General features: G+C 38.9%; 1 protein-coding gene across 1 annotated transcript in view; it reads right to left on the bottom strand.

Annotated features, from left to right (window-relative positions):
* The window catches only part of LOC131060976 (glucosidase 2 subunit beta), an 82,984-nt gene that overhangs the window by 10,035 nt on the left and 47,006 nt on the right, over positions 1-25,943 (bottom strand). The window contains exon 3 of the mRNA XM_057994470.2: positions 11,285-11,380. Coding sequence (XP_057850453.2) covers positions 11,285-11,380 — 96 coding nt within the window. The remainder of the gene's footprint in view (positions 1-11,284; positions 11,381-25,943) is intronic.

Genomic DNA, 25,943 nt, shown 5'->3' with positions numbered 1-25,943 from the left:
ACATAGATTGTGTAGGCTTTGGAGGTTTCATTATATCCTACAAGCAATCCTCTTTTTCTAGAAAGGGTCTAGTTTTAGTCTCTTTTCTTTAGGTATATGGATATAGACAGGACATCCAAATATCCTAAGGTGGCTAATATCTGCCTATTTTAGTGAATACTTCCTCAGGAGTTTTGTCCTCAAGATGGGAGTAAGGGCATCTATTCTGTATATATACAGCGGTGCTGGATGCTTCTGCCCGGAGGTTTGTGTTAAGGTTTTGATCTAGGATCATGGCCTTGGCAGCTTCAACTATAGTCCTATTTTTCCTTTCCGCTACCCCATTTTGTTGGGGGTTATAAGGTATAGTGAGCTCCCTCTTAATCCCATTATCTCTACAAAATTCTTTAAACGAATCTGATGTGTATTCTCCCCCATTGTCAGTTCTTAGGGTTTTAACTTTGTTTCCTGAGTGGTTTTCAGTTAGTGATTTAAATTCTTTAAACCTAGAGAGGATCTCTTCTGATTCTTTACTTTTCAGAAAGTAGATCCAAGTCTTCCTAGAGTAGTCATCAACAAATATTACATAATATAAGAATCCCCCTAGAGAGGATACGGACATAGGTCCGCATACATCAGAATGAACTAATTCTAGAATTTTACTAGTTTTTCTAGTACTATTTTGGAATGCACCTTTGGTATTTTACCTAGGGCACATCTTTTGCATGCCTCTAAATGATCTTGCTTTAACTTAGGTAGACCTATGACAAGGTTTCCCATTGAATATAAAGCCCTAAAATTCAGATGGCCTAATCTTCTATGCCAATCTTCATTTGCATTAGTGGCTTCATGGATTAGGGCTAGGTTGGGTTCCGTGCACAGCTCATACAAATAGCCCTGTCTCTGTCCAATGGTCTTTGCCTTCTTGATGGAGGAGTTCCTTGGCCAAGCCAATACTCTATTGTCCATGAATGTCACTCTGTATCCGTTATCTTCCAGTGCCGATATAGAGACTAGATTTCTTTTGATGTCGGGGACATTTAGTACTCCTTCGAGCCGCAAGGTTATGCCTATCTTCAATTTGATGGTGCAGGTTCCTATTCCTCTGACTGGATGTGTGGAGTCATCTCCGATGGTTACGTCCTCATCACTCTCCTCTGTCATGGAATCAAGTACTTCTCTAAACCCAGTGATGTGCCTGGATGAACCACTGTCAATCACCCATGAGTTGATTTTGTTAGAAGCTTGGCTTGTGAGTGCTGAGTAGAATACGTATTTCTCGGAGTCATCTTCCCCTTTAGTCTTTCCTGCTTTGGCAAATGTAGCATGTTTCTTGGTTCTTTTCGAGCACTTTGCAACAAAGTGTCCGAACTGATCACATCTGTAACATTGAATGTGAGATAAGTCCTCCTTTGAAGTATTCTTGCCTTGACGACCTTTTCTCTTTCTAAATTGCCTTTTCTTGTTTTGCTTGGTGGAGTTAGTGTTTAGGACTTGTAGGTCTTCATCTATATTCTTATGTTTCATTCCCATCTTGTTCAATCTTGATTCTTCTTGGAGACAATCATCCCTTAATCTTTCAAACTTAGGATATTTGGACCTTGCACTGATGCCTTGGACGAATGTGCTCCATCCACTAGGCAACCCATCTAGAACAATGAGTGTTAACTCTTTGCTTTGGATCTCGTAGTCCAGAGTTGCTAGTTCATCTTTTAGAATTGATATCCGCATAAAGTAGGCGTTGATTGTCTCCCCTTTGTTCATGGTGATATGATTTATTTCTCGTTTTAATGCTAGAGTTCGACTTGCATTTGATATCTCAAATGTGCTTTCAAGTGCTTTCAACATTTTATAGGTTGTCTGATGTTTTCTTATGATGGGTATTATGTTGTTTCTCACCCCATCAACTATTATTTCTATTGCCTTTTCATTTCCCTCAATCCATGCTGTTTTGTCAGGTTCATTTTCGGGTTGATCATTTTTAGTTTGAACGAACGAATCCACTTTGTTCTCCTTTAAGATCATTTGAATTCTGAATTTTCAGGCTAAAAAATCATCGCCACCTCCGAGTCTGTCTTCGAATCTGATAGCACTGGCCATTGGAGAAATGTGATGTAGTATATAAACTTGTTCTTAAATTTGTTTCACGAAATTGAATAGCCTCAAGTTCGTGAAACTTGGCTCTGATACCATGTAAATGTATTGCAATTTCCAATTCAATGGACAAGTTATATGCAGGATGGTGTATTTTCGTTTTGATATTATGACTATGACAATAATACTGATATCTTTCTTTTGCTGCAGGTAAGGAGGATGAACATGTATCGATTTCAATGTCATCTCCTTTATTTTGAATGATGTATAAATAGTAAGATAGCCACGATCAAGTGGCACCTTGATCGGACATGTCTTTTAGACATGTCTGACCAAGATGTCACTTGGTCATGACTGTTACAACCATCAACCGATCCATAATGATAACTAATCGGTGCTAGTGATAATAGATCTATAAACATACCCGATAATGAATTGGTATCATTGTTAATGGTAACAAATCTATAAGCATACCCGATAATGAATCGGTATCAAAGCAAATGATAATGGATCAATATAAACACATCGATAATGCATCAGTTTAACAATAACAAAAACTGTTAGCATTGTATGCTATCGGGTTAATACCCCGATAGTATATTAATGCCGATTCATATATGAATCGACATTAATATGCTATCGGGTTAATAGCCCGATAGCATTTAGATTGACGAATAACATAGTTAAGTAAGTCGTCAATCTAATCCATCATTATCCAATATTAATATCATAATTATGATCAATGTTATAGTCTGATAAACATAAAGCATGAATGAGTAAGCTAATAACAGAATAGAGGAGATTACTGAGTTAGGAGAGACTTATCTTGCAGAAGCTACTAATGCATTAACATACTGTCCCTAGTATGGGGACGGGGGTACCAAGCCCAGGGACATGTCCCTGTGGAACATAGGTTATAATGGCAAAAAATTCACTGAGACTAATGACTTGGCAAAAACTCAGCTAATTTTCCAAACATTAAAAGCACAAATTTGTAAAATAATCTTAAAAAACATGTAAAAAACCAAATTTAGACAGCTCATTTGTAGTCTTGCTTTATTTATAGATCAAAAGCCGAGTTCAATACACATCTGAAAGATTACCAGATCTGGAACTATACTTTTCTTCACAAGTTTTCAATACTGTTGTTCAACTATCTCATGAATTCAATTTCAAATATTGCAACGAAGTATGAAGCATAAACAAAATATATCAGGCAGAGTCTGTAAAATCAATAAATGCTCCAAAAGAACAATCTGAAATGGCTTCTATTTACAGCAATAGTCATGCATTGGCAACCAAATCCTTAGGCATCTTTATAACTCTGTCTTCTCACTACAACAACAATAATATTCAGGAAATATTTGACAGCAGATATAAAGTTATATGATATTATTAATGTTTAGCATTGGAAGTCGCTAACATTAATAGAAAAGTTTATAATAATTGTGCAATTTTTAATCTTCTGATTACAACAATGAAGACAATCAAAACTCAAATCCTTACACCTTCAAGTAGAGAGTACAGAGCTGCTCGTTTAATGCCAAGAACCACTTCTACATCTCATTCTATGACCGTCGTGCCTCCAGTATGCAATTCATACTGTTGTGCCTCACATACAAATATCGCTAGACTTCGGAGTAGCACTGGATAATAAAACTTCACACCCAGATGACTGTCGCCACAAAAACCAACACCATGCTGTTTGGAAATGATAGTCTATGTCCCCAAAATGATTTTAATTTCACCAACAGACACATCGGAAGGAAGATAGTTATGCAATTGGAAAACATCGATATGGTTGTCCTCTAAAATATGGTTTTCCGCACTGTTGTGACATTTTCACACATCACCCCATTGCAAATGGGAAACCCCACTTTTTTCGCTTTTTAGGTTAGTTATCTTAGCTTAGTCGTCTGGTAGTGTCCTTAGCTATTAACCTTTTACTAGAGGAGGTGTAGTGCCTTAGGTTGTCGGGAGGTGATCAAATCTTGTCTCTCTCTTTAAGTGGAATTGGGTTAGTTAGCTCTCAAGGCTTTAGGAAAGGAATGATTTGTGATGATCATTCCATTTGATCATCATCATCATCATGTGCCTTCAAGATCAGAGATAGAAATGGTGTGTCTAAGTGTGGAAGTTGTTGGAGAAGTGAAATGCTTGAGGAGAGGATAGTCAAAGCATAAAACAGTGTTGAATAAACCTTGAAAATTGAGGAAAAGCCCTTGAGATAAATGAAGTAAGTCAATGAAACAACAAAATGGAAGAAATGAAGTCACTTCTAGTAGACCCCTAAATCTCCGAGCTGCCTCTTCAAGCACTTCCAGTTGATGGTCAAAAGTCCAAGCAGCTCACAGTTACTTCCAGTTGACGCTCAAATCTCCGACTAGCTTTCAAGTCACTTCTAGTTGCCTGTCCAAAGTCCGATCAAACTGAATAGGTCTTTATAGTTGGTGAGTTGAATGCTGATTGAGAGGTGAATGCTTGATGTTTTGAGGGTTAAAGATGTTTGAGATGAGTGAAATTTGCTAAGAATGAACAGAGAATCCTTGAAATGCTAAATGAGTAGGTTATACTCATTCTTTGAGTTTACTTCCACTTGCCCTTAAAATATCCGACATGCCTCATGGTGACTTCCACTTGCCCCCAAAATCTCCGACCTGCTGGATAATCACTTTCAGTGGATGCTCAAATTCCTGCCTAAAGTCATGAACATAATGTTTACGCTGCAAGAATGAATGTTTTCAAATGTTTAAGCCAGCATATGATCAAATTGTGAAGAGATGAAAGGGACTTAAGGGAGGAAGAAGTTACTTCCACTTGAGGGTGAAAACCACGACTCACTTGATGACCACTTCCACTCACCCTCCAATTCCACGACCAAGGTGACTACTTCCACGTCATGGCAAGATCCCCGAACTTATTGCTATCAATTCCAGTGCATGTCCAAATCTCTGACCTGCTGGATGGTGACTTCTAGTTGGGGCCTAAATCCACGAACTTCCTTGGTGACTTCCAATGAGCATCTAAAACCCGCCCAAAGACATATAGATGGCTTTTACACTGCAAGAGGGGAATGATTTCAAAGATCAAGCAAGTAGATGATCAAGTTGGTGAAAGGATGTGAATGAGTAAAGAAGTTGATGTCCACTTCCACTTAGAGGTAAAAACCACGACATTTCATGCCCAAATCCAGTTGGGGGTGAAAACCTTGATCACTTTGTGGTCACTATCAATGCCTACTCAAAACTCTGACCTGTTTGTCAGCACTGCCAGTGACTACTCAAAAGTCCGAACTTATTGTAACACTTCCAGTTGGACCTCAAAAGTCCGACCTCCCCTTAGCTAGTGTTAGTGGCACATCAAAAGTCCGACCTCCTATATGTCACTGTCAGTGACATCTCTAAAACATGAACTTCTTGCTGTAACACTTCTAATGATCCCTAGAATCCACAACTCATATTTGATAAGGTCAAATCATGAGGGGGTGTCTTTGCCATTGTTGTCCAAGATTTGATGAGTTTTGGCCTTCATTTTCCTAGCTTTTTCTTCAATTTCAGGTTTCACAACAGTCACTGCAAGTAGAAGAGTTTTGCTTGAAATTTGAGATTTTAAGACTCTACGGCATACTTCCCAAGGTGGAAAGTCTACATTTCTTGATAATGAATCAATCACAAGATTATCTTCCATCTCTGTGAAATTTTTGGTTAGTTCTTGCCTTCATTTTGGCCATTTTCTATTCAATTTCGGGTTTCAGAGCAATCACTGCAAGTTGGCGAACTTTTAGATGTCATTACAAGTAAATGCACTTACTTGCAGTCAGGTCTCCAAGACCCGATTACAAGTTGGTTCATTGTTTAAAATGTCAAGTTACAAGTCAAGTGGGGATTTTATGTCCATCGTTGCAAGCGTAAATATACATGTTTTCATTGCAAGTTTATTTACTTGCAGTCGGGTCTTAAGAACCCAATCGCAAGTCTCATTATGCCTTTTTCATTGCAAGTTATCTCTACATATAATTGGGTTTCCCAACCTCAATTGCAAAGTATAAGTATTGGAGTCTTTTTCCTTATGTTTTGGCTCTCCAAGTCAAATTCAGGTTTCTATGATATCATTACATATTTTCATAACGCAATACTTTATTACATGCAATGAAATGTATAAAACCCGATTTGTGTTTTTACTATTTTGAAACTTAATCATACTTGTTTGGGTTTGTGCCACATATAACATAAACCTGTCCTTGAATGAATACATATATGTTGTGGGACATCTAAAACCCGACCCCATCTTAAAACCCACTGTGTTGCAGTAGATATAAAACGCGATCACACATGACATTAGTATCGGTTTTGAATGCCAAGAAAACCCCCACAATTGGAGGATACTCCGGTTTAATACTTGCCATGACCCCTCTTTCATTTCCACGAGTCATTTGATACTGAAAAAATCTCCTTATTTTGTGCTCTTAAAGCCGCAAGAATTTGTGTCCATTAAGGATACATATTCCTTCAACTTGCATTTGCTCCTTATTATAGACCTACGGCAGACATTTCCATAAGGCCAAGTCGTGGTTTTGGGATCCAAAGCATTGCATTCTAGGTTCTATCAAGTTCGATTCGGGTAAATGTGAATATGTGAAGCACAATGTAGTCTTGGTACGTCATGTTTGTTGCTTCATTTTACTTCCTATAGGTTGAAAAGCTTTCCAATCTGAAAATGTGCCATACCCATTCCCAAAATTTGATTTTACCATTTCAAAATCTTCCATCTTGGCCAAAATCAGGTTTTTCCAGGTACATTGCAAGTGTAAACAGTGTCTTTCTAAAACGCGATCACACATGACATTAGTATTGGTTTTGAATGCCAAGAAAACCCCCACAATTGGAGGATACTCCGGTTTAATACTTGCCATGACCCCTCTTTCATTTCCACGAGTCATTTGATACTGAAAAAATCTCCTTATTTTGTGCTCTTAAAGCCGCAAGAATTTGTGTCCATTAAGGATACATATTCCTTCAACTTGCATTTGCTCCTTATTATAGACCTACGGCAGACATTTCCATAAGGCCAAGTCGTGGTTTTGGGTTCCAAAGCATTGCATTCTAGGTTCTATCAAGTTCGATTCAGGTAAATGTGAATATGTGAAGCACAATGTAGTCTTGGTACGTCATGTTTGTTGCTTCATTTTACTTCCTATAGGTTGAAAAGCTTTCCAATCTGAAAATGTGCCATACCCATTCCCAAAATTTGATTTTACCATTTCAAAATCTTCCATCTTGGCCAAAATCAGGTTTTTCCAGGTACATTGCAAGTGTAAACAGTGTCTTTCTAAATCTAATTGCATGTAGGGGATTTCAAAAAACTTGTCATGCGTAGTCAAAATCCCTCTCTTACCTTTAACAGTGTCATATGCAGTCTACACCAAAAAACCAGATTACAAGTGGAAGTGTAAAAAGTATTTCCTACATTGCACTTGCAGTCAACCTTTCAAAACCCGAAATTGGTCCAAAATGCACTCAAAAACACTTGAAAATGAGTCTGCAGAATCCAACTACATGTGCAAACTTGTCTTTTCCCATCACACATATGAAGTTGCATGTTTGTTCTCCACAATTGCAAGTCAATGCTCTTGTTTTTCCACACTTGCAGTCAGCCTTCCAAAACCCGAAATTGAGCTTTGGCCTCACTTTTGCAACCCCTTTGTCTCATCCATGTCAGTCATGTTTGCACACACAACTTGCCAAATCAACAAATTAAGGAATGGACCTTATTTTGCAAGCAGATTCCAAGATTGGAGGATAATACAAAGAAAGAACAACATGACAAAGCCATACAAGGAGATGGATAAGTGATATGAATGATTGAGAGAATAGAATGCTTTCAAGACAGAGATAGGCTTCTTACCTCAGCCTTGCAAAGAACTTCCCTCCTGAAAAACCAGTACTACCCCAAGCAAGAAGATAAGATTGAAGTTCGTTGGCCAAGGACACAAAGATCATTAAGGATATAAATTCCTGTTCCAGTTCAACATGTCTTCACTAATCCTGAATACCTCAAGTTCTAGAATCCTAAAGCAGCATGAAGATCATCACAAACAAAGGATGATGTAGTTAGAGTCGTATCTTCGAACGCATAGAATAGTTTCAATTATGCATTTGTAATTTTGTTTTGACAAGTTACATGTAAAAACAAGTTTTGTAATTGCAAGTGTCACTTTCACTTGCATTTTTGTAAAATGTAATTACATGTAAAGCAACTACAAGTTGAGTTAAATTAGGACTGTAGTTGGAATAAGTCATGGTGGTTGAGAGAATTTCTCAGGTTAGTTAGGATCCTCCCACCTTTTTCTCAAGGCTCCTCTCCTATAAATACTTGAGGGGGTCTATTGTAATCGATATCTTTTGGCAAGACAACAAGACTCTACCAGTTTGTATGTACACTCTAAGGCTTTGAGCTTAGTGTAAATCAGATTGCAGTCAACTAAAAGAGGCAAATTGCTTTCAAACTTTGTGTTGATTCAAGGTATTATGTGACGACATTTTCAGGATATTGATTGTGAGTTTGAGGTGTTATACAAGAGGGATTAGAGCTCAATCTTGCAGACTTTGACTGCTTATCGTGTTTTGAGTTTTAGATTGGTTTTAAGATTTGATACTGCAGACTTTGAGTTGCTTGTCACGTTTGGAACTATTGTAGGATGCTCAAGCAAAGGGGGTACCTTCAAACTTTGTGTTGCTTTTATTTTCTATGTTTGTGCATAAGAGGTGCATCATGTAGTTAGACTTTGAGTTGCTACATATTGTGCTTGGTTACCAAAAAATCATCTAAAAAGGTTGATAAGAGAGTAGATAGTTGAAGATTTTGTGCCTTTATGGAAACTTTGCTTCTTTATTTAGTTTACTTCATTAATCATTTGTGCTTTCAGCTGTGAGTCTATTCTGAAAGAAGAGAAAAGAATAAGTGTCTTTTGTGAAAAAGAGAACAAGACAGAGTTTCACCCAGATTTAGAATAGATTTAGAGATAGAGTTTATTTCTGAATTGTTGAAGTAGAAAGCAAAGGGGGAGCCTTCCCTTCGAAATTAGGAGAGTATATCTCACATACTGTGGCTGAAACCACAATTTTGCATGCCTTCCTAGGTGTACAAAATTTTCAACCAACAGGGTATTGGCTTGTTGGATTCCTCTCTGCTAGGTGTTCCTTATTGTTAAGTTTCATGAATTAAAGTGAAGAGGTGGATTTTTAAGGTAGATCACCCTCTCAAGCAGGCTGCACCATGCTGGACTAACATTGGAATGTGTGCATTAAAGTTTTGAGGCTGCTTGGCTTAGTTGGTGGGTTGGAACTTGGGCGTCCGCTTCCTAGCTCTCATTCACCACTGATTTAGAGCCATTCAGAAGTGTTATGGCGGAGTTATGAACTTCATAAAGCTGCTGGTCTGATTTTTGGTGTTGTTGGTTTGTTATATCAGATTTGGTAAAGTGTTTTTTTTGGTTTGTGTTTTCCAGTTTTCTTGTTTGTAGCTTCTTGGAGTACTTTCTTGTATCTATTAGAAATTGGAGCTTTGATGTCCTGACAATATCTTGCATATTGTAAGGCTATATTCAGTAGTACCGAAACAGTCCATTTCATACTGCATTATACTTTCTTGTATTGCCCACTGCATAAGTGGAAAAGGCTGGCTTCGCCACCCATCTCTATTTCATATTGTACTCTGGTCCTCCCGCTGAATAAGTGGTTGAGTGATAGTTTGGTTAAAGAGGATATGGCTATGCCACCTATCTCTATTTTGTATTGTACTCGTCCTCCCATTGAATAAGTGGTTGAGTGATAGTTTTGTTATTCCTAATCCTCCCGCTGAAAAGTGGTTGAGTGATTGTCATTTGCTTAATTCAGTTCTCTTTGGTTTGTAATTTTTACCACTGAAGGTGGAAGTGGCTGGTTATACCGCCAAGTAGTTGTTTAATATTCAGTATTTCATTATCCCGTTGAAAAGTGGAAGTGGCTGGTCTAATCGCCAACATGTAATGCTCTCGGTATTTCATCTTTGCTAACGCTAATGGGTGAAATTGTTGTGTTTAAAAATTGAAAAAACCTAAGGGGGACATTTCATATATGAATTGCACTCAATAACGGAAGGGGCAGGAGTAATGTACAAGCCCGATATGCCTAGCAAAAATACAAAGCTACGCATTTTGCAACATTGTCATGTTCTAGTTCCATGAGCCAAAGAATTTCTCACGAATTCAAGCAGAATATTAAATCACCAAGTAGAATATTAAATCTTTTGAGTTCTCCACATTGAAACATGTGGTGTTACAATACTTAAAAGAAATTGCCAATATTTCCCACAACCTTCAAAACTTCACGCATTATTCACAAATGAAAATTAATCCCTTTGATTTCTTGTTTCTTTTCTTTTAAGGAGTTTGTAATGTTTCATTAACATTAAGAATTCATAATTTCTACGGCCAGCAAGCTTATTAATAACAATTATCAATCCCTTGAAAGAATAAGCTCAGAAATGCTTTAGAAGCTTACTTTATTTTTTGATTCAAACAAAACATCAGCTTAACCAGGAAAACAAGTTGCATTTATATAACAACAAACTCCAGCCTCTACAAATTTGTCTTAGCTTCAAAAATTTGTAAAAAATTATCTGAAAAACCTCAGTGAGATTGAATAAAACCTCCAACATTCTGAACTTTGAAGCACACTTTGTTAATCCCGGAATGAATCCACCTCAGATAAAAAATTGGGTTTTCGTCCAATACTGAAAAACCCAAGGGTTGTCATCCTAGGGCTTCTCAACCAAAAGCCAAAAGCTCTTAGAGCTATACAAGAGAAATAATAAACCAAGCATGACCAACTGAGCCCAAACATGCCTTTTTATAAACTTCAAATTTCCCACACTTTTTAATATTTAGTTTTTGCAAGTGGAAACTAATAAAGTGACATCTTTCTTAGGACATCTTAGGAAAGACAATAGTTTTGTACTTTGTATGTTATTACACAGTTTTTGGAGATTCTTGTTTGTACAATATGATTTCAGCAAAATAAATCAAACATGGTAACTGATAATTTCAGATAGTTCATAAAGTAACAGTTTTGCAAACAGAATTCAAGCAGAAAATGTTCTTGTGCACATAGAATAAAAATTAATGCTTTAACAAGGAATTTTTTTCTCTGGGATAAATAATGCTGAGCCATACCACAGATACCATCATTAACACGAGAAGAGAACAGTTGTATAGGTGCATGCCCAGTATTGGTGCAGTAAAATTTCCCTTCTGGACATGCTGATGTACCTGTAATAAACAATCACAATGTAATGTCCCCACTTTGAAATAGAATTTAACGATAAATAATAATAATAAAATTAAATTAAAATATTACAGAATTTAATTAAATATAATTAAAATTTAACTATGTTAATGAATGGTTAAAAGACATAAAATGAAAAGTTGTGACTCCCTCAAACATGAGATATAAAAGGGAGAAGAGAACCTCATTTGAGGGGGGATAATTTGGGAATCAGAAGTGCAGATCTGATTTAAATAAGAAGTGCAGATCTGGTTGTGAAAGGTTGTGTCCCTTTCAAAGGGCAGAAAAAATAAAGAGTTGCACTCTTTCAAAGGGTGCTAATGATGAAAGGGTGTCTCTTGCCAAAGGGCATACATGATGAAGAGGTGTGACCTCTCCCTCACATTGAGAGATATAAAGGAAAGGAATCAAAAGCCTCTAGTGACATCACCATCAATTAGATCAGATCAGAACTGTTATCAAGTTACAGGCAGTAACATCCTTGCTCTTGGTGGTATACATAGGGATGTGCTTAATTTGTATGCTTAATATATGACGCCTGATAATTATGCATAATTCAATAGTAATATTAATATAGACTGCAATATGTATGACAGTGTAATAATGCCTTTTTTATCACTAACTGTTCATATGACGATTACGTAAATTATATGATGGAGTCTGTAATACCTTTCAATCTCACCATCCAATTATGGAGGGAGAATACAAGGAAGCAAGAGAACTAGGCTCCAGCAGGTACACCAACCCCAAGTGTGCGCCAAGAGGCCAAGTTGACGAGGTCCTTGGTGCTCTTGGGCTTGTTGGAGAGGGATAGACTCGAGGCGCCTTGTGTGATTCTCCTTGAGCTCCATAATGGGGACAGGTGTAGGGAGAGAAAGGGTTGTTGAATCCTTCAAATAAACTGGGCAATATATAAGAATGCTGAATATATAATCTATTAAGGCATAATGGAAATGTTGACTAAACTGTTGTGCAGATTCCAAACCAATCTTAGTTGACAATGTTATCCCTCTATTGTATTTACTATTTACTATGCACTAAAATTGTGATTCTAGGTCAAAATATAAGAGGGTCCCATTAGGGGACATTACATACAAAGCGTGTATCATACAAAGGGTGTATCTTAGGGCTAATAATTCCTTAAGTTATTATTATTACAGAAAAAAACAGTATAATATTTGTTTTGCTTTCTGTTTCGTCCATGCCACATGTTTACTTTAAGATAGTAGTCAGCTAAAAAGAAGAAAGCCTGCTATAAAATACAAAATGAGCATTTAAAGATACAGATGAATAAGAAAGTCATAAAAGAAAACTTTTTAACGTCAACCTTTGAAGTACTAGTTTTGACAGACAAGCTCCACTAATTATGTTTAGAAACTATACATGTGGAAACAAGCTTATTAAAATCCTATTTCAAAAATAAGGAAAATAAATTTTCAGACATAAAAAGTTATGAATTTAAACTCGATTCTACAATAAATCTCTGAATATTTATGATGTAAAAATAAAGAAAGAACCCCATTAAGGGGGTAATTGTTAATAAGAAGAAAGATAAAGGGAATAGATGCACCTTTCCCCTATAAGATTGGTGGAAGTTGAATTTCAACAGGGCTTCTTGGGTTAACCTGGTTCAAGCTAGTGCTGGTTTTTGTCATGCCCATATTTTAACAAGAAGAAAACTCAATATTTTTTTTTTAGTCATATTATTTGATATCAAATTTTCATCAAGTTTACTAGGGGATACTAAAAATGTTTCCATAAAATCATCTAATATAATCCTCAAATCCATTCAACCATCTATCCAATAAAATCATGTGCTAGTTAAGGGTTGTATTAGCTATATATGAGTTGGGGTGTTACAGTTTTGTTCCCCACACTTCAAAAACTGACATGATCAATGGAGGATCCTTGCTTTTGGGAAGAAGAACAAATAATGAAACACAGTGGAAGGCTGACATTGGAGACATATCAGTGGCCCCTTGAAAGGTGGGAAAATTTTAGTTATCAAGGGTAACTCCCAAATCATTATCAATGGGTTCCACAAAGGGAGGCTCCCAAATTGAAAACTTTTAAACCTCCAAGAAGTTACCCAGCTATGTCATAACTCATAACTTTGAATCAGTTCTTTTTATGCATTGTTTCCAAGAGCAGAATAAGATAGCAGACTTCCTTGCTAACCATGTCATTCAGCTCTCACCTTTCTCTTCTCTGATTAGCAAAAAGGTTGACAATTGGAATGAGCTTGATGAAATCCTTTTAGAGGACATCCCACCTTGAATGATTGACCCTTTAGTAAACTTAATGAACAGTTACTAGTTGTCATGTCAATTGAAGATTTGACCTGATTTTGATTGTGTCAAGACGGATTCACCATTATGTTTGGGAATGACATGGATAGTTGTGTGTGTGGGAAGTTTATTTGGGGTGGCTTCATCCTGCTTTCAAGATGTTTAGTGTTTGGGCTTCATTGGCTCATCTAGTTTGGGCTCTTGTGAATTGCTTGTGGTCTTTTGGTGAGACATGGAGACGAGAGATTTGTTTTCTATCAGGTGTTGGCTTTATGGTGCATAGAAATGTAATGTGACCACAACACCTTGAGGTGTAGCCCTGTCTCCAATCATTGTCTTTGCAAGATATTTCACTGCCCTGATAGGAATCTTCATAATCTACTGAAAAGCATAATTGGCCAAGAAGGTCTGCAGTTACAATGAATGCCCTTCTTAAGTGGAATTAATGTGATTGTACCCAACATTATATTGTTTACTTGTCAAGTTGTTGAAAGTTGTTAGGAGATGGTTGTTAGTGATTATTGAGAGCTTTACTTGGCAACCATCAAGTGTTGTAAATATGATTCTTACAGTCAAGCAAGTTGTTCTAATCTTGTTCAATGGCCTCAAGTATACATTTTGTACAAACACTACTCTAAATGAATAAATTAATTATTGATATTAGCCTAGAATTTCCTTGTATATTCTGTTATGTTTTGTTTATTTTGCAACAGATAGTGTTACAATAGGTAGTAAACAAGCTTTGTCAGATACTGAAATGTCCTGGTCTAGAGGGACGATCCTAGCATACTTCGTCCAAAGCTAGGTCAGTCAATTTTGTTTGTGGAGGTGCATAGTTAAAGATGTTGCTTCTCATCTCTTAGCATATTGCCGAGACATGCACTATGGTTCATTACCTATTGGTGTCTCAATGTGTGGGTTCCTCGGAGTTTACAAGTACATATTCTTTCCCTTTCTTGAGTAGAGGCAAATCGTGCAGAGCAGAGAAGTGGGCAGAAGTTATAGATGGCATGCAATTCCTAGGCTTCAACAACCCTGCATCTTAGGGTAATGTGAAATTGAAGTTGGAAATTGTTGCAACAGAATGGTGGAGAGTAAATTTTTTCCAACAGGGCAATGGAACAAGATGTTTCAATGATGGGAGTTGGTTGATGGGAGGTTAAAGACTCCCTTGATTTGGGATGCTACTTGGTTCTTCGCATTTTTTGAACATTTTTTGTGTGGGTTTTCTTTTGTGTTCTGAATTTGCCGTTGACCACTACACCCCTATGTATATAGTTTATGCAGGCTGTTTTAGTTAGTTATGTTGTCAGTTGTATTATGTCTTTTGTTTTGGTCCTTTGTGTCAGTGAAATGAAAGAAAACAAACTCATATGCCCTGACTTTAGGGTGAAATTGAGCTTTCTAGAGAATTTTTTGTTTAAAAACAAATAAAAAAGTGTTCTTTTTATTGTTTTCTAGGCCCAAGCACTATGGGTCCCCTTGGGTTTGCCCAAGTTCTCACTCAAGCACTCTGGGTTCCCTGTGGGTGAAAGACCCATAAGGAACCTTGACTGTCTGGGCAAGACCCTAGGAAAACCTAGTGGCATACTAGCCCCAAACCTGGCCTTGGACTAAAGCCACATGGATACGAGGGGTTTCGAGAGAACACAACAATAGCAATGTTCCCTTAACCCCCAATTATTTACTGCTATATTTGATAAATTAAGAATACATGAATCAGTAATAGAAATGACAATGCATACCAAATACAAGAGTAAAATGTATCTTTATTCAGACATAAAATTATTACAGAAGAAGACCAAATATGGTCAGCCAAGGATCAAAGTTGATCCCACTAGATCATCGTACTTTCCTTGAAGATACACAATCTATTTAAAGAACCTGACTATTGCCAAGAGGAACACAACCATCAACTAACCATCACTTATAACTATCTAACACTTAATAGAACAATTAATACATAGTCGTATAACCAATATTATCAAACATAACAATAGACATAGTTCACTGACTACATCATCCCCCCCAATAGAAAAAGTAGTCTTCCAGATGATAAGTAAACATCCAGCAACATGAGGGAAGACTAATAACAATAGTGTAGACAATGCCTTGTACTTTGAAAACTCAAAACTTGGATTGTGCTTGGAAAAAATGAGTTGGATGTGGGTTGGGGGCAATGCCCCTAGCGAGGTCAAAAAGCAGTGCCCCTTGCAGGGGTCTAGAGGCAGCAACCCCTGCAAGGCTGGTGGGCAACACCCCTCAAGGGGTCTAAGGGCAACGCCCCTTGCGCACTCTTTAATATCCTCGTTAATTTTTTCCAATTTTTTTCACAAAGTTACATTCAACACAACACTTGTTAATGTTAGGAAATGAAAACCAAATGCTGCTGAAAGTAACCCTCCACTTTCTGATCACCAAGAGCCCAATCTGGGAGGGTGAGAGCATACAGTGTCAAGGGGATCATTAGATGCCAATATCTGAAAATGATTACAATCTTCGGGCGTCAAGCCAGCCCCTTCCGCTTATACAGCGGGATATTAAAACAATGCAATCACTTGGCAGTAAACCAACCAAAGAATTGAAGAATGCAATCACTCGACCGCTTGTGCAGCGGGAGGACAAAAAATGGAAATTAATATCAACTCCACCGCTTATTCAGTGGGAGGACAGTATTACAAACTCAAGATAGGCGGCCAAGCCAGCCTCTTCCACTTATGCAGTGGGAACCCAACAAGAAATCTGAAAGATAGTTGTCAACACTACTAACCAGCTTTACAAATTCATTACAATGATTTCAGAATATAAGAAATATTACTAATCTAAGATAGGCGGCTAAGCCAGCCTCTTCCACTTATGCAGTGGGACATCAGAAGCCAAAATGTTGCTGTTAGTACTACTAACCAGCATTACAATAAATATGAAATTTGATAATCAAGTGCTTATTATGAGCTGACAACTGCAACAACACCTCCAGTCATCACCTAACCACCCAATCTACTCACACTCTCAAAAACACACCCAAAATCCAACTTTCGAAAATCTGATATATATGACAGCAGGCTGGAAATGCATAACCAGCAACACTAATCCACACCAAAAATCTCCTAACTCACTCAAAACCCACTCAAATCACCCAAGAACACACCCAAACCAACAACAAGCATTGAGCGACCAAGTACGAACTGGAAAACAACAGCAATATGACCCCAAACGCTCAACACGCAACCCAAAGCACTCCCAACATAAGGCGTTTATAGCAGAAAACTTCGACTTGCATAATAAAATTCAATACTCCAAGAAAATCAACAAGAACTTACAAGATGAAATGTCCATGACATAGGAGATGAATGAGCGAATACCTAGAATGACCTGACGCACACACAAGGAGCTACGAACGAAAACACGCTTAAGCACACACCGCGACCAGCAACATGAACACTCAGAAAAAACTCCAAAATATCTGAAACTAACACACAAATCTGCAACATTGTTCCTCAAATCTACTCCACTGGATGAAGAGCAGTCACAAGCTCAATTAGTTGTTGTATTGCAAGCAAGAAACCAAGCGGTAGCTAGGAGGTATCCATTCCCCGAAGCTTCACTCCAAATTTTGGCAGCACTTCGTTATAATTTTCTTCATAGATGATGAATGAGAAGCCCAACCCTCTCATTTATAGATTTTGAAGGCTAAAATTCAAATTCAAATTCAAATGCAAATGCCTCCAAATTCGCCCAAATCACATGTCATTTCATTCCACTCACATTTGGCGATTTATTTCATTTCATTTCCTTCAAGTATATGGCGCCCAATATGAAAATCCACCACCTAGTCTTCAATTTCGAACTTTTCCCTTGGTCCACACTTTGCAACATAAAACCATTATAATTTAAGCACATTTTCATCCATATCGCCACTTTTGATAAATATAATGCTTAAAAAATAATATTCATGAAATTGCACTTTGGCATCCAAAAAGAAGGTGAAATAATTAGCCCAAAAAGACTTAGGACAAAATTAATATTTTCTCCCTTCTTAAGTCGTCCATCCATAAAATAATCAAATATTAATACCTCATGCCTAAGGTATTAATATATTAAAAATACTTTCTCCTCAAATATTGATTATTGCCAAATTGAGCCGGAGACTGAAGTGCTGGAAATCACCAAAACTGAACTGAGTTGGGGCTCTGAACTGAACTACTAAAAATAGTCATCTGAGAGAATACAAGATCCTGCCAAAATAATACTGCCAGAAATAGCCACCGAGTTGAGCTGCAGAATCCTTGCCAAGAATAGCACCAAAAAAATGTTGGAAGACCAACTGCTCAAATTGACTTGCCAAAAATATCCATCTAAATAGGCCTGCTGACATCTTGCTAAAAATAGTACTTACTAAAAATAGCATACTGCTAAAAATAGTAAGTGTTTCCAAAGCGATTTTAACCACATTCTGAGCAGCCGTCGCACTTACTAAAAATAGTAAGTCCAGAAAAAGTCACTCGATGCAGATGCATGTCGAACCATCCTGAAGCTCTCTGAAAACCCAGAAGGAATCCAGAATCCAAACTATCAAACTCCCGCATATACCCCCTAAAACACCAAAGAATCTTCCTAGAAAATAGGAAACCCTAATTTCTGCCCCCGACTAGCCTACGGGCCTCCAAACTAGGCTAATGGCCAACAAAACTAATCACTGCAGAGAAGGGGACATTACACACTCCCTATCGCAATATAGGACAAGGTCGAGGAGCAGTGCCCCCACCACCAAATCCAAATTAAGACCTTCAAAACAAAGTCGTACAATGCAGGCAATATGTCTTTTAAAGGGTCATACAGTGCCAGAATATTGTGCAATTTGTGAATGTTGTTGGATGACTGTAATGTCCACCCCTGATTTTTTTTTTAAATATATGTTTGTTTGCAAGTTTCTTTTCCAATTAAGTAGTTTGTTGTTTGTTTACTTCCAGATTGTAATCAAGATGAGTAACAAGCATATAAACATGAAACTTGGCAACATAACATAGAACAACAAGTGCTGATTACAATTACACTTCATTTCAAACTTCATAAAACATTGTCAAACATTACAAATCAAATATCAATGAACAATGGTATCAAAAGGAGACTTAACTTTTATTTTACAGACCTGATATAACCCCCATACACTGAAAAGGACTACTCAGAATTGTTTCCAGCACCCAAACAAAGCATAATATAGACTTGGGTGATCTCTTGGAATAAAAGAATATGTCAGTAGCTGGTCCAAGTCTGCTCCAGCACTCTTTGTTTGCGAACAGCAATATTAAACTCAGTTGAAGACCACTTTCCAATGCTCAGAAAACTCCCTTAACCTTTCCTTAGAAAACCCATGTGCTAGCAAGGAAAAAGGCACCCACTTTTAGGGATGATTTGACATAATTAATTCAAATCTTCACCAAAGATGTCAATGACCACTCAAATTGCATTGCCCAGCAAAGAGGAATACTCAGAAATAATACCCAGAATGATAGCAGGTCTGATCACTGTAATTAGAGCCAAACTTCGATTCCCAGCTTCTCAGAAAAACCACATCCACACTCAAAAAAAGCATCTAATCACTACCAAACTTTCAACAACACTCCAAAAAGTCTCACCACTTACCAGAACTGGAAACCCAAATCAGAAAACCTTGAAAATCTCCATTATTTCAAAATCCAGAATCTCTACACATGCCAAAAATCACTGAAACTTCGATCTCTGATGCAATGACCAGCTAGGGTGGGTCTTTCACCACCGAAACTAGTGTTCCAGTTGAGGGTTTCCGTCCTCTAACCAGCAGATTCAACTTTCTGGAAACAATCCAGCAACATAACGTTATGTTATCCAAGCAAGAACACAAAAATGAGAGCTCAAACATGAATAAATAGGCCTTATTTTCAGTTTCAACCATTTTCCCTCACAAAATCGAAAGTTTAAATCCCCAAAAGTTCAAACGTTTTATGAGCTCACGAATAAAATATTTTAATTTACTTTTGTCTCCATAAATCCCCTAGACGTTTCCTTAGACAAAAAATATAAACTTGTAAAATCTAAATATATTTCCTTCACATAGATGGCCCCTTTTTAAAAACAACTTTGTGTTACTAGGCCAAGGAAGGACATTTTAAAAAGCACTTTATAAGACTTAGTGAATGAAATAAAAATACAACTTCTCTGAAAACAATAAAAAATTCACCAAGTCCAACTGAAGCCCCTTGCATTGAATTGAGGAAGGAATTGAGACCATGGCCAAGTGCTAAAAATAACACTTACTAAAAATAGCAAAAACCCTCAAACTGAAGATGCTACACACTGAAGTTTAGAGAAGACTGAAGCCATGACCAACTACCAAAAATAGTGGTTACTATAAATAGTTACTAATAAAAATAGTCAGACCGCCAAAACTCCACATTGACCAATCAAAAGTCCAAACTGACACTAAAAATAGTAATTTCCTAAAAATAGTAAGTCTCAGACAAGTCTGAAATCACTCTAGAAAGTGTCGGTCATCTCTATTAATCCGTCTGAACACACTGCCAACATCAAAATGCCCCTCTAATCCTATTGACACCACCCTAGAAAGCCAACATCGGATGCACTACAAGAGAACCAGAAAATGGGGACATGACAGATGGAGTGCTTGTGAGTGGAGTGGACTTGTCGTACTTATTGGTTAATTGTTGTGCGTTGCACACGCTCCCTGTCGCCGACAGGGTCCCCTTTCTTTTTGAGGGCCTTTTCCGTCTTCGCCCTGTTGAGTTCCACGCAGAGTGTCTCACATCCTTTTGAGCGAGGCCGCAATCGGTCCGTAAGATGATGATGTTGAACGAAGGAGCCTGTGATTCCATGAGGTCAGTCGAGCCCTCGGGCATGAATTCCAAGAGATTGTTTAAGCTTGTAAAATCGCCTTGAATGGGCATGTGATGATAGAGGCTGGCGAAGCCCGCCAAGTAAAGGATAAAGCTTATGGAGGTCGCATGAGGACCCAAAGATGTCGATTTTCACCAAGGGATACAAAGGAGATAAAGAATGCAAAGTGCCAAGGTTGACAAACTCGCCCAAGTGCCAAAACTCGCACTTTTTAGTGAAAAGTTGCCCCAAAGGGCTGAAATTCGGACCTTTTAGCTAGAATGTTAGAAAAGTGAAAAGTTGGCAAAATGCCCCAAAGGGCCGAAATCGGACCTCTTAGCCAAAATGTTAGAAAAGTGAAAAGTTGGCAAAATGCCCCAAAGGGCCGAAATTCAGACCTTTTAGCCAAAATGTTAGAAAAGTGAAAAGTTGGCAAAAGGCCCCAAAGGTCCGAAAGTCCCAAAAGCACTTAAAATTGCGAAATTTTCAAAACACCTGAATTCGCCAAAGTTGACAAAAGGTGTAAAAGGTCCGAACTTTGTAAAAATCCCAAAAGCACCGAAAATCGTGTGAAGAGGTAAAATGCGTGAGAAGTGGAAAGTTGACAAAGTGTCCCCAATCGCCGAAATTCGCCATCCAAGAAATCGCGATTTTTCATTAACTGGCGAAATCAACCAAAGTGCCGAAAATACGTGGTAAATCGCGTGAAAATGTGACCTTGCAAAGCAGCTTCAACTGCCGAAAATCGCGACTTAAGAGGTAAAACGCATGAAAAGTAAAGCTTGAAAATAGAGGAAAAACCCCGAAGTTTGCTAGGGTTCACGTTATGAGGCATATGGCGCATTAAGTGTTTCCCACGGACTCCGTTCTCCTTCACTGAAGCTTCGCGTAGGGTCGAAACCACGATTTCAAGAGGGTATAGGCTTGCAAAGGCACCTCATTCTCCGAAATTCGCCATTTAAAGGTACAACCGTAACTCTTCTTTGAAGCATTGAAAGTCAAGAGGTTTTCATACCTTGTAGGGAACAATAAAATCGCTGAAGTAAACCGCCAAAATCGCTGAAGTAAACCGCCAAAATCACCAAGGTGATAAAATTGTTAAGCCTGTATGAAAAGTTGCAAGTTCTTTTCAAAACCATAGGCGCGAAAATTTGAATAGGAACTTAACCGTTAAAATTCAAAAAATTGCAGAACTCTTCCATTCAAATTTGCAAGTTGTGCGGGTTCGCGTCATTCGTTTTCGCCAAGTGTGTGTGCTTCACCTCCCTCAATCGTTTGAAATATTTGCAAATTGGATAGATGTGTGTGCAAAAAATTGATTAAAATGATAAAGTCTCGAAAATCGCATCTTTTTCCGTTTGTAAGACGTCATGCAAAGTAATTGAAACAGTCTCGGAATTAACCAGAAAATGCATTTTCAGACTTCGTAATTTTTTCAAGCTTTGTCCATTTTGAAAATTGATCCTGAAATGCCTAAGTATAAATCCGCAATCGAAAAGCTTCATAAATATTTATGTTTAAATCAATCAAGCTTTTAGCTAACGAAATCATGTTCTTCTTCCAATTCGTTTTTTTTAATTGATCCTTGAATGTTGGCATATTCTTTATCTAGCCCGCTTTACTTCTTTTATGCCGCCTCGTAATCCACATCCAACTATGAAGGATAAATGCCTAAATTGGCGGTAGAATCATCAAAGACGCCTACTACAGCCGAGTCATCGCGAGCATCCAAATCAGATATCCCTCACAAAGTCGAAAGGATGAAGTATCAATATCAAAGAGGGGGACTGAGGGAGTCAAAAGTTCAAAGTGTCTGGGACAGTGTCAGTGATACTGACCTGGGCCATATTGATATCCAAGATTTTAGGAACCGAGTCTTCTCCCCTAATGGCTATGGCAGGCCTAGACAGATGATGGAAAGTGGCATCGCCCAAGCGGTGAGATTTCTTCCAGCAGTGCAAAACTATGAGTTAGTAAAAGAGGCGGCCTGGCATTACTAGCCAAGTTCCAGATTGGTGCTCCTCGAGGACATGGTCCTCACTAACTTCACCCCTAAGGCCATTGGCGACGCATTTGGCATTCCCTTCGCAAACAACCCTATAGCAACAACTATGGATGAGGCGCAAGGGGTGTATGATATGAATCCTGCCAGGTGCAGAACACTAATGAATGAAGAGTGGTACAAGGAGAGAAGACCTCCAAGCGTCAGGATTGGGAAAAAGACCCCTAGAAGCGACTTTCACAACGAGCATGGGGACATGGTCACATTGCTTAGCAAGATTATGGGACTTCCCCAATCCAACTACTTTGAAGAATGGATGTTTTACTTCACAGAGCAGGTCTTCGCTGGGAAGTCCAAGTTTGACTGGGCCCAGATCATAAGCGACAACATCCACACTCAACTGATCGAACTTGAGACAAAGAAGTACTTCACTATGACCTCCTATCTGGTCTATATGTTCGCCAGGAACCAGCCACTGCCCGGTTTAATAATGAAAGGTGAAATTGGGAATGGACCTAATCAGGTAAAAGTATATGATTGTTACCCACAACTACACTATCAGGAAATAGCTCAAAGAGAAAAGAACAGCCCGGCCTATGCGGTTGGTCAATATGAGCGCGTCAATGACGCCTTCACAATGCGCCTGGTCAGGCTAATGCAGGGAGGATCGCACATAAGGCTCTCAAAGCAAGCTACTATTCTTGTACAGAGATACGAAGCCTGGTTCATCCAATTCCCAAGGTTCTCCTACATCCGGATAGTTGGCTTTGATGGTGCCCCTCTCTGGCTTCCACAGTACCCGATTGACAAGATAGTTCTTATGGAGGTCGCAACGCAGTCACGTCCGACAGGCAGCTTACTCAGAGACAGGAAGCAAGCTGGATTCGCATTCCCCATGATTATAGGCAACCAGGATGTCCATCTAAAGACCCCATCTCAAGCAAAGGAATCCATTGCAGAGCTAGCCTCCTATGGCCTACAAGAGCATATTCCAAGGAAATGCTTTGATCACGACAATCTGGCAAGGAGGGCTTATTGTAGGCGGTACAGAGCAAAAGAATCAGTTGAAGATTATTGGAAAAACTGCTCTGATGACTATGAGGTTCGTAGGCGCGAATATTCGAGGCTGAGTGTGCAGCAAATGCGACTCTTTGAATACCATCGGGTCCTAGATCAACTCACAGGTTCAGGGAATTGTCTGCAAGTCCGGGAATTTGAGGCAGTAAGGCATCTTTTGCCAGGTGTTGATTGGTCACAAGACCTGATCACTGATTTTGAGGCAGTCATGGCAGCCCCAGGAAGGTATACAGACCAATGGTTGCATCAGCAGATTGAGCGATTAATTCATGAAGGAGTCTAGTTCACTTACCACTTAATGGTAACCTTGATTCTCAATCCTCCGAAGATGAGGGAACTTCCAGTGCACCTAAGGAAGAGATTGAAAAGCCTGAGAAGAGGAAGAAGGCTAAGGCCAGCAGAGGAACTCGGACATCCAAAAGGACAAGAAGAGAAAAGATTCCCATTAGGAGACCAGAGGTCACTTCGTCGTCAAAGGACCCTAGTTCGTCCGATGATGTAGTAGAACTAGATTATATACCTGCTCTGCCTTCCCAGAGTGATATTAATGCATTTGGAGTTGATGACCCTCCCGCACCCAACATGCTAGACGCTGAGCTAAGAGCCATTGAATCAGCCGAGCCGGGTAACCAAATTGAGGAAGGAGAGATTCCATCCATTCAGGGGATTGAATTGCATGAACCCACCCAACAGAGCCGCCATGAATTGTTGCTCCATAATACTACCAAAGATGACTCCACTCTTGAAGGACAACAAAAGACAGATGATACCCGCGGGCCTGGAAAGATTGAAGAACAACCATCACATGAAAATACTAGGCAATTGTTCAGTGAAGTGGGAGAAAACTCGGCTGCGAGCAAAGAACTTGACACCTCCTCTACTCCTCTTGTAACGGAACAGCTGCAAATTTGTGATCAGACAGCTGAGAACATCAAAGAACGGAGTGCAAATTTAACCATAGCATCAGCCCAGACTGTACCTCAAGAATGGTTAATTGCCCGAGCCCAGCGCAAGGCCGCCACAAAGCCACCCATCGATTTAGAGGACATCTTCTCACACATAGACCAAGCCAAGGCCAAGGGGAAGAAAAAGCCCAAGGCATATTCCAGAATAACCAAAGATGAGCAAAGGAACCATACCCTTCATATCGCCACCCCGCCTATCGATAAGCCAGCAATCAGATTACACTGGCAGATTATAGCATCACGACTGTCCCCATAGGACGAGCCACTAAGGAACAAGAAAAGGAGGAATTCAGGGATTCAGTACAGAACATACTCAGGCAACTTGAAGAGATAACAGCTGAAAAGAACATGTATCAAACTCGTGCTGAGCAGGCCGAGGGGTACATTGATCAACTCCTGAGACCATTGCACAATGCTTCCGAATCCCACATTCCCCCAATGGCATTGGCACAAAGAACCACGACAGAATTTGAAGGAGTACAGGATACTACAAAGGTTGTCAGGGAATGGATACAAGGCATCAAAAGAAAGGGAGAACGAATCCTTGAAGAAGTAAAAGAAATGGCCCACCATCGAGAGACCACTCTGGTCAGGCTATTAGAGGTAAAAAGGGAATCCCTCAGAATGCATGAAGTGGCTGCCACTACTCTTCCCCTCGTAAGAGCTCTCTTTTGGACCCAAGCACAAATCCCTACACTCTCCGACATCCTGCATCCCCATGATATCGGCGTCTTCAAGGAATGGTACTAGACTATCACCATGAAGAATGACACAAGAGAAATCATTGATAAAGAACACGATGCATGCGAGGTAATTCTGAAAGGCATGCAAGAACTTGGCAAGAACTTGGCAAGACAATCCTCCAATCAATGGTTTCGGGATGGAAAAATGACCAGTCCGATGAAGTGATACAGCCAAACTGGGAAGAAAGATTGGGAACGGATAGGATCGCCTATTCCGCTAAGGACCTGAGTTTTGCTGGTCAATTCCATTCAGACATGTTGTGCTTCGAGCGTAATTGTTCTAGTTGGAAAGATGGTTTGAAGCATGTAGACCAATACCTCGAAGGCATGCAGTATAAAATTTGTCATCCTCCTATGCCTCCATTCAGTTTGCTATTCCAATTGTGCATCAGGTTCCAGGAATATGTTCGTAAAGAGCACGCAGCAGGTCGAGACCTTTGGCAAGAATATTTGCATGGCGAGGATGAATTCCTGGAAAAGGGATGTGAAGCTGAAAAAGAAAAAGTGCTCTCCTAAAGTGCTTTTTTGTTTTTAATTTTGAAAAGTGCACTTTTTGGCCAAGGGCCATATTTGACTTCCAAGTCAACTAAATGTAAACTTTA

The sequence above is a fragment of the Cryptomeria japonica genome, chromosome 9 (genome assembly GCF_030272615.1).
Source record: "Cryptomeria japonica chromosome 9, Sugi_1.0, whole genome shotgun sequence".
In the NCBI taxonomy this organism is placed as follows: domain Eukaryota; kingdom Viridiplantae; phylum Streptophyta; class Pinopsida; order Cupressales; family Cupressaceae; genus Cryptomeria; species Cryptomeria japonica.
Note: the sequence above shows the minus strand (reverse complement) of the source record. Positions and strands in the feature narration are given on the sequence as shown.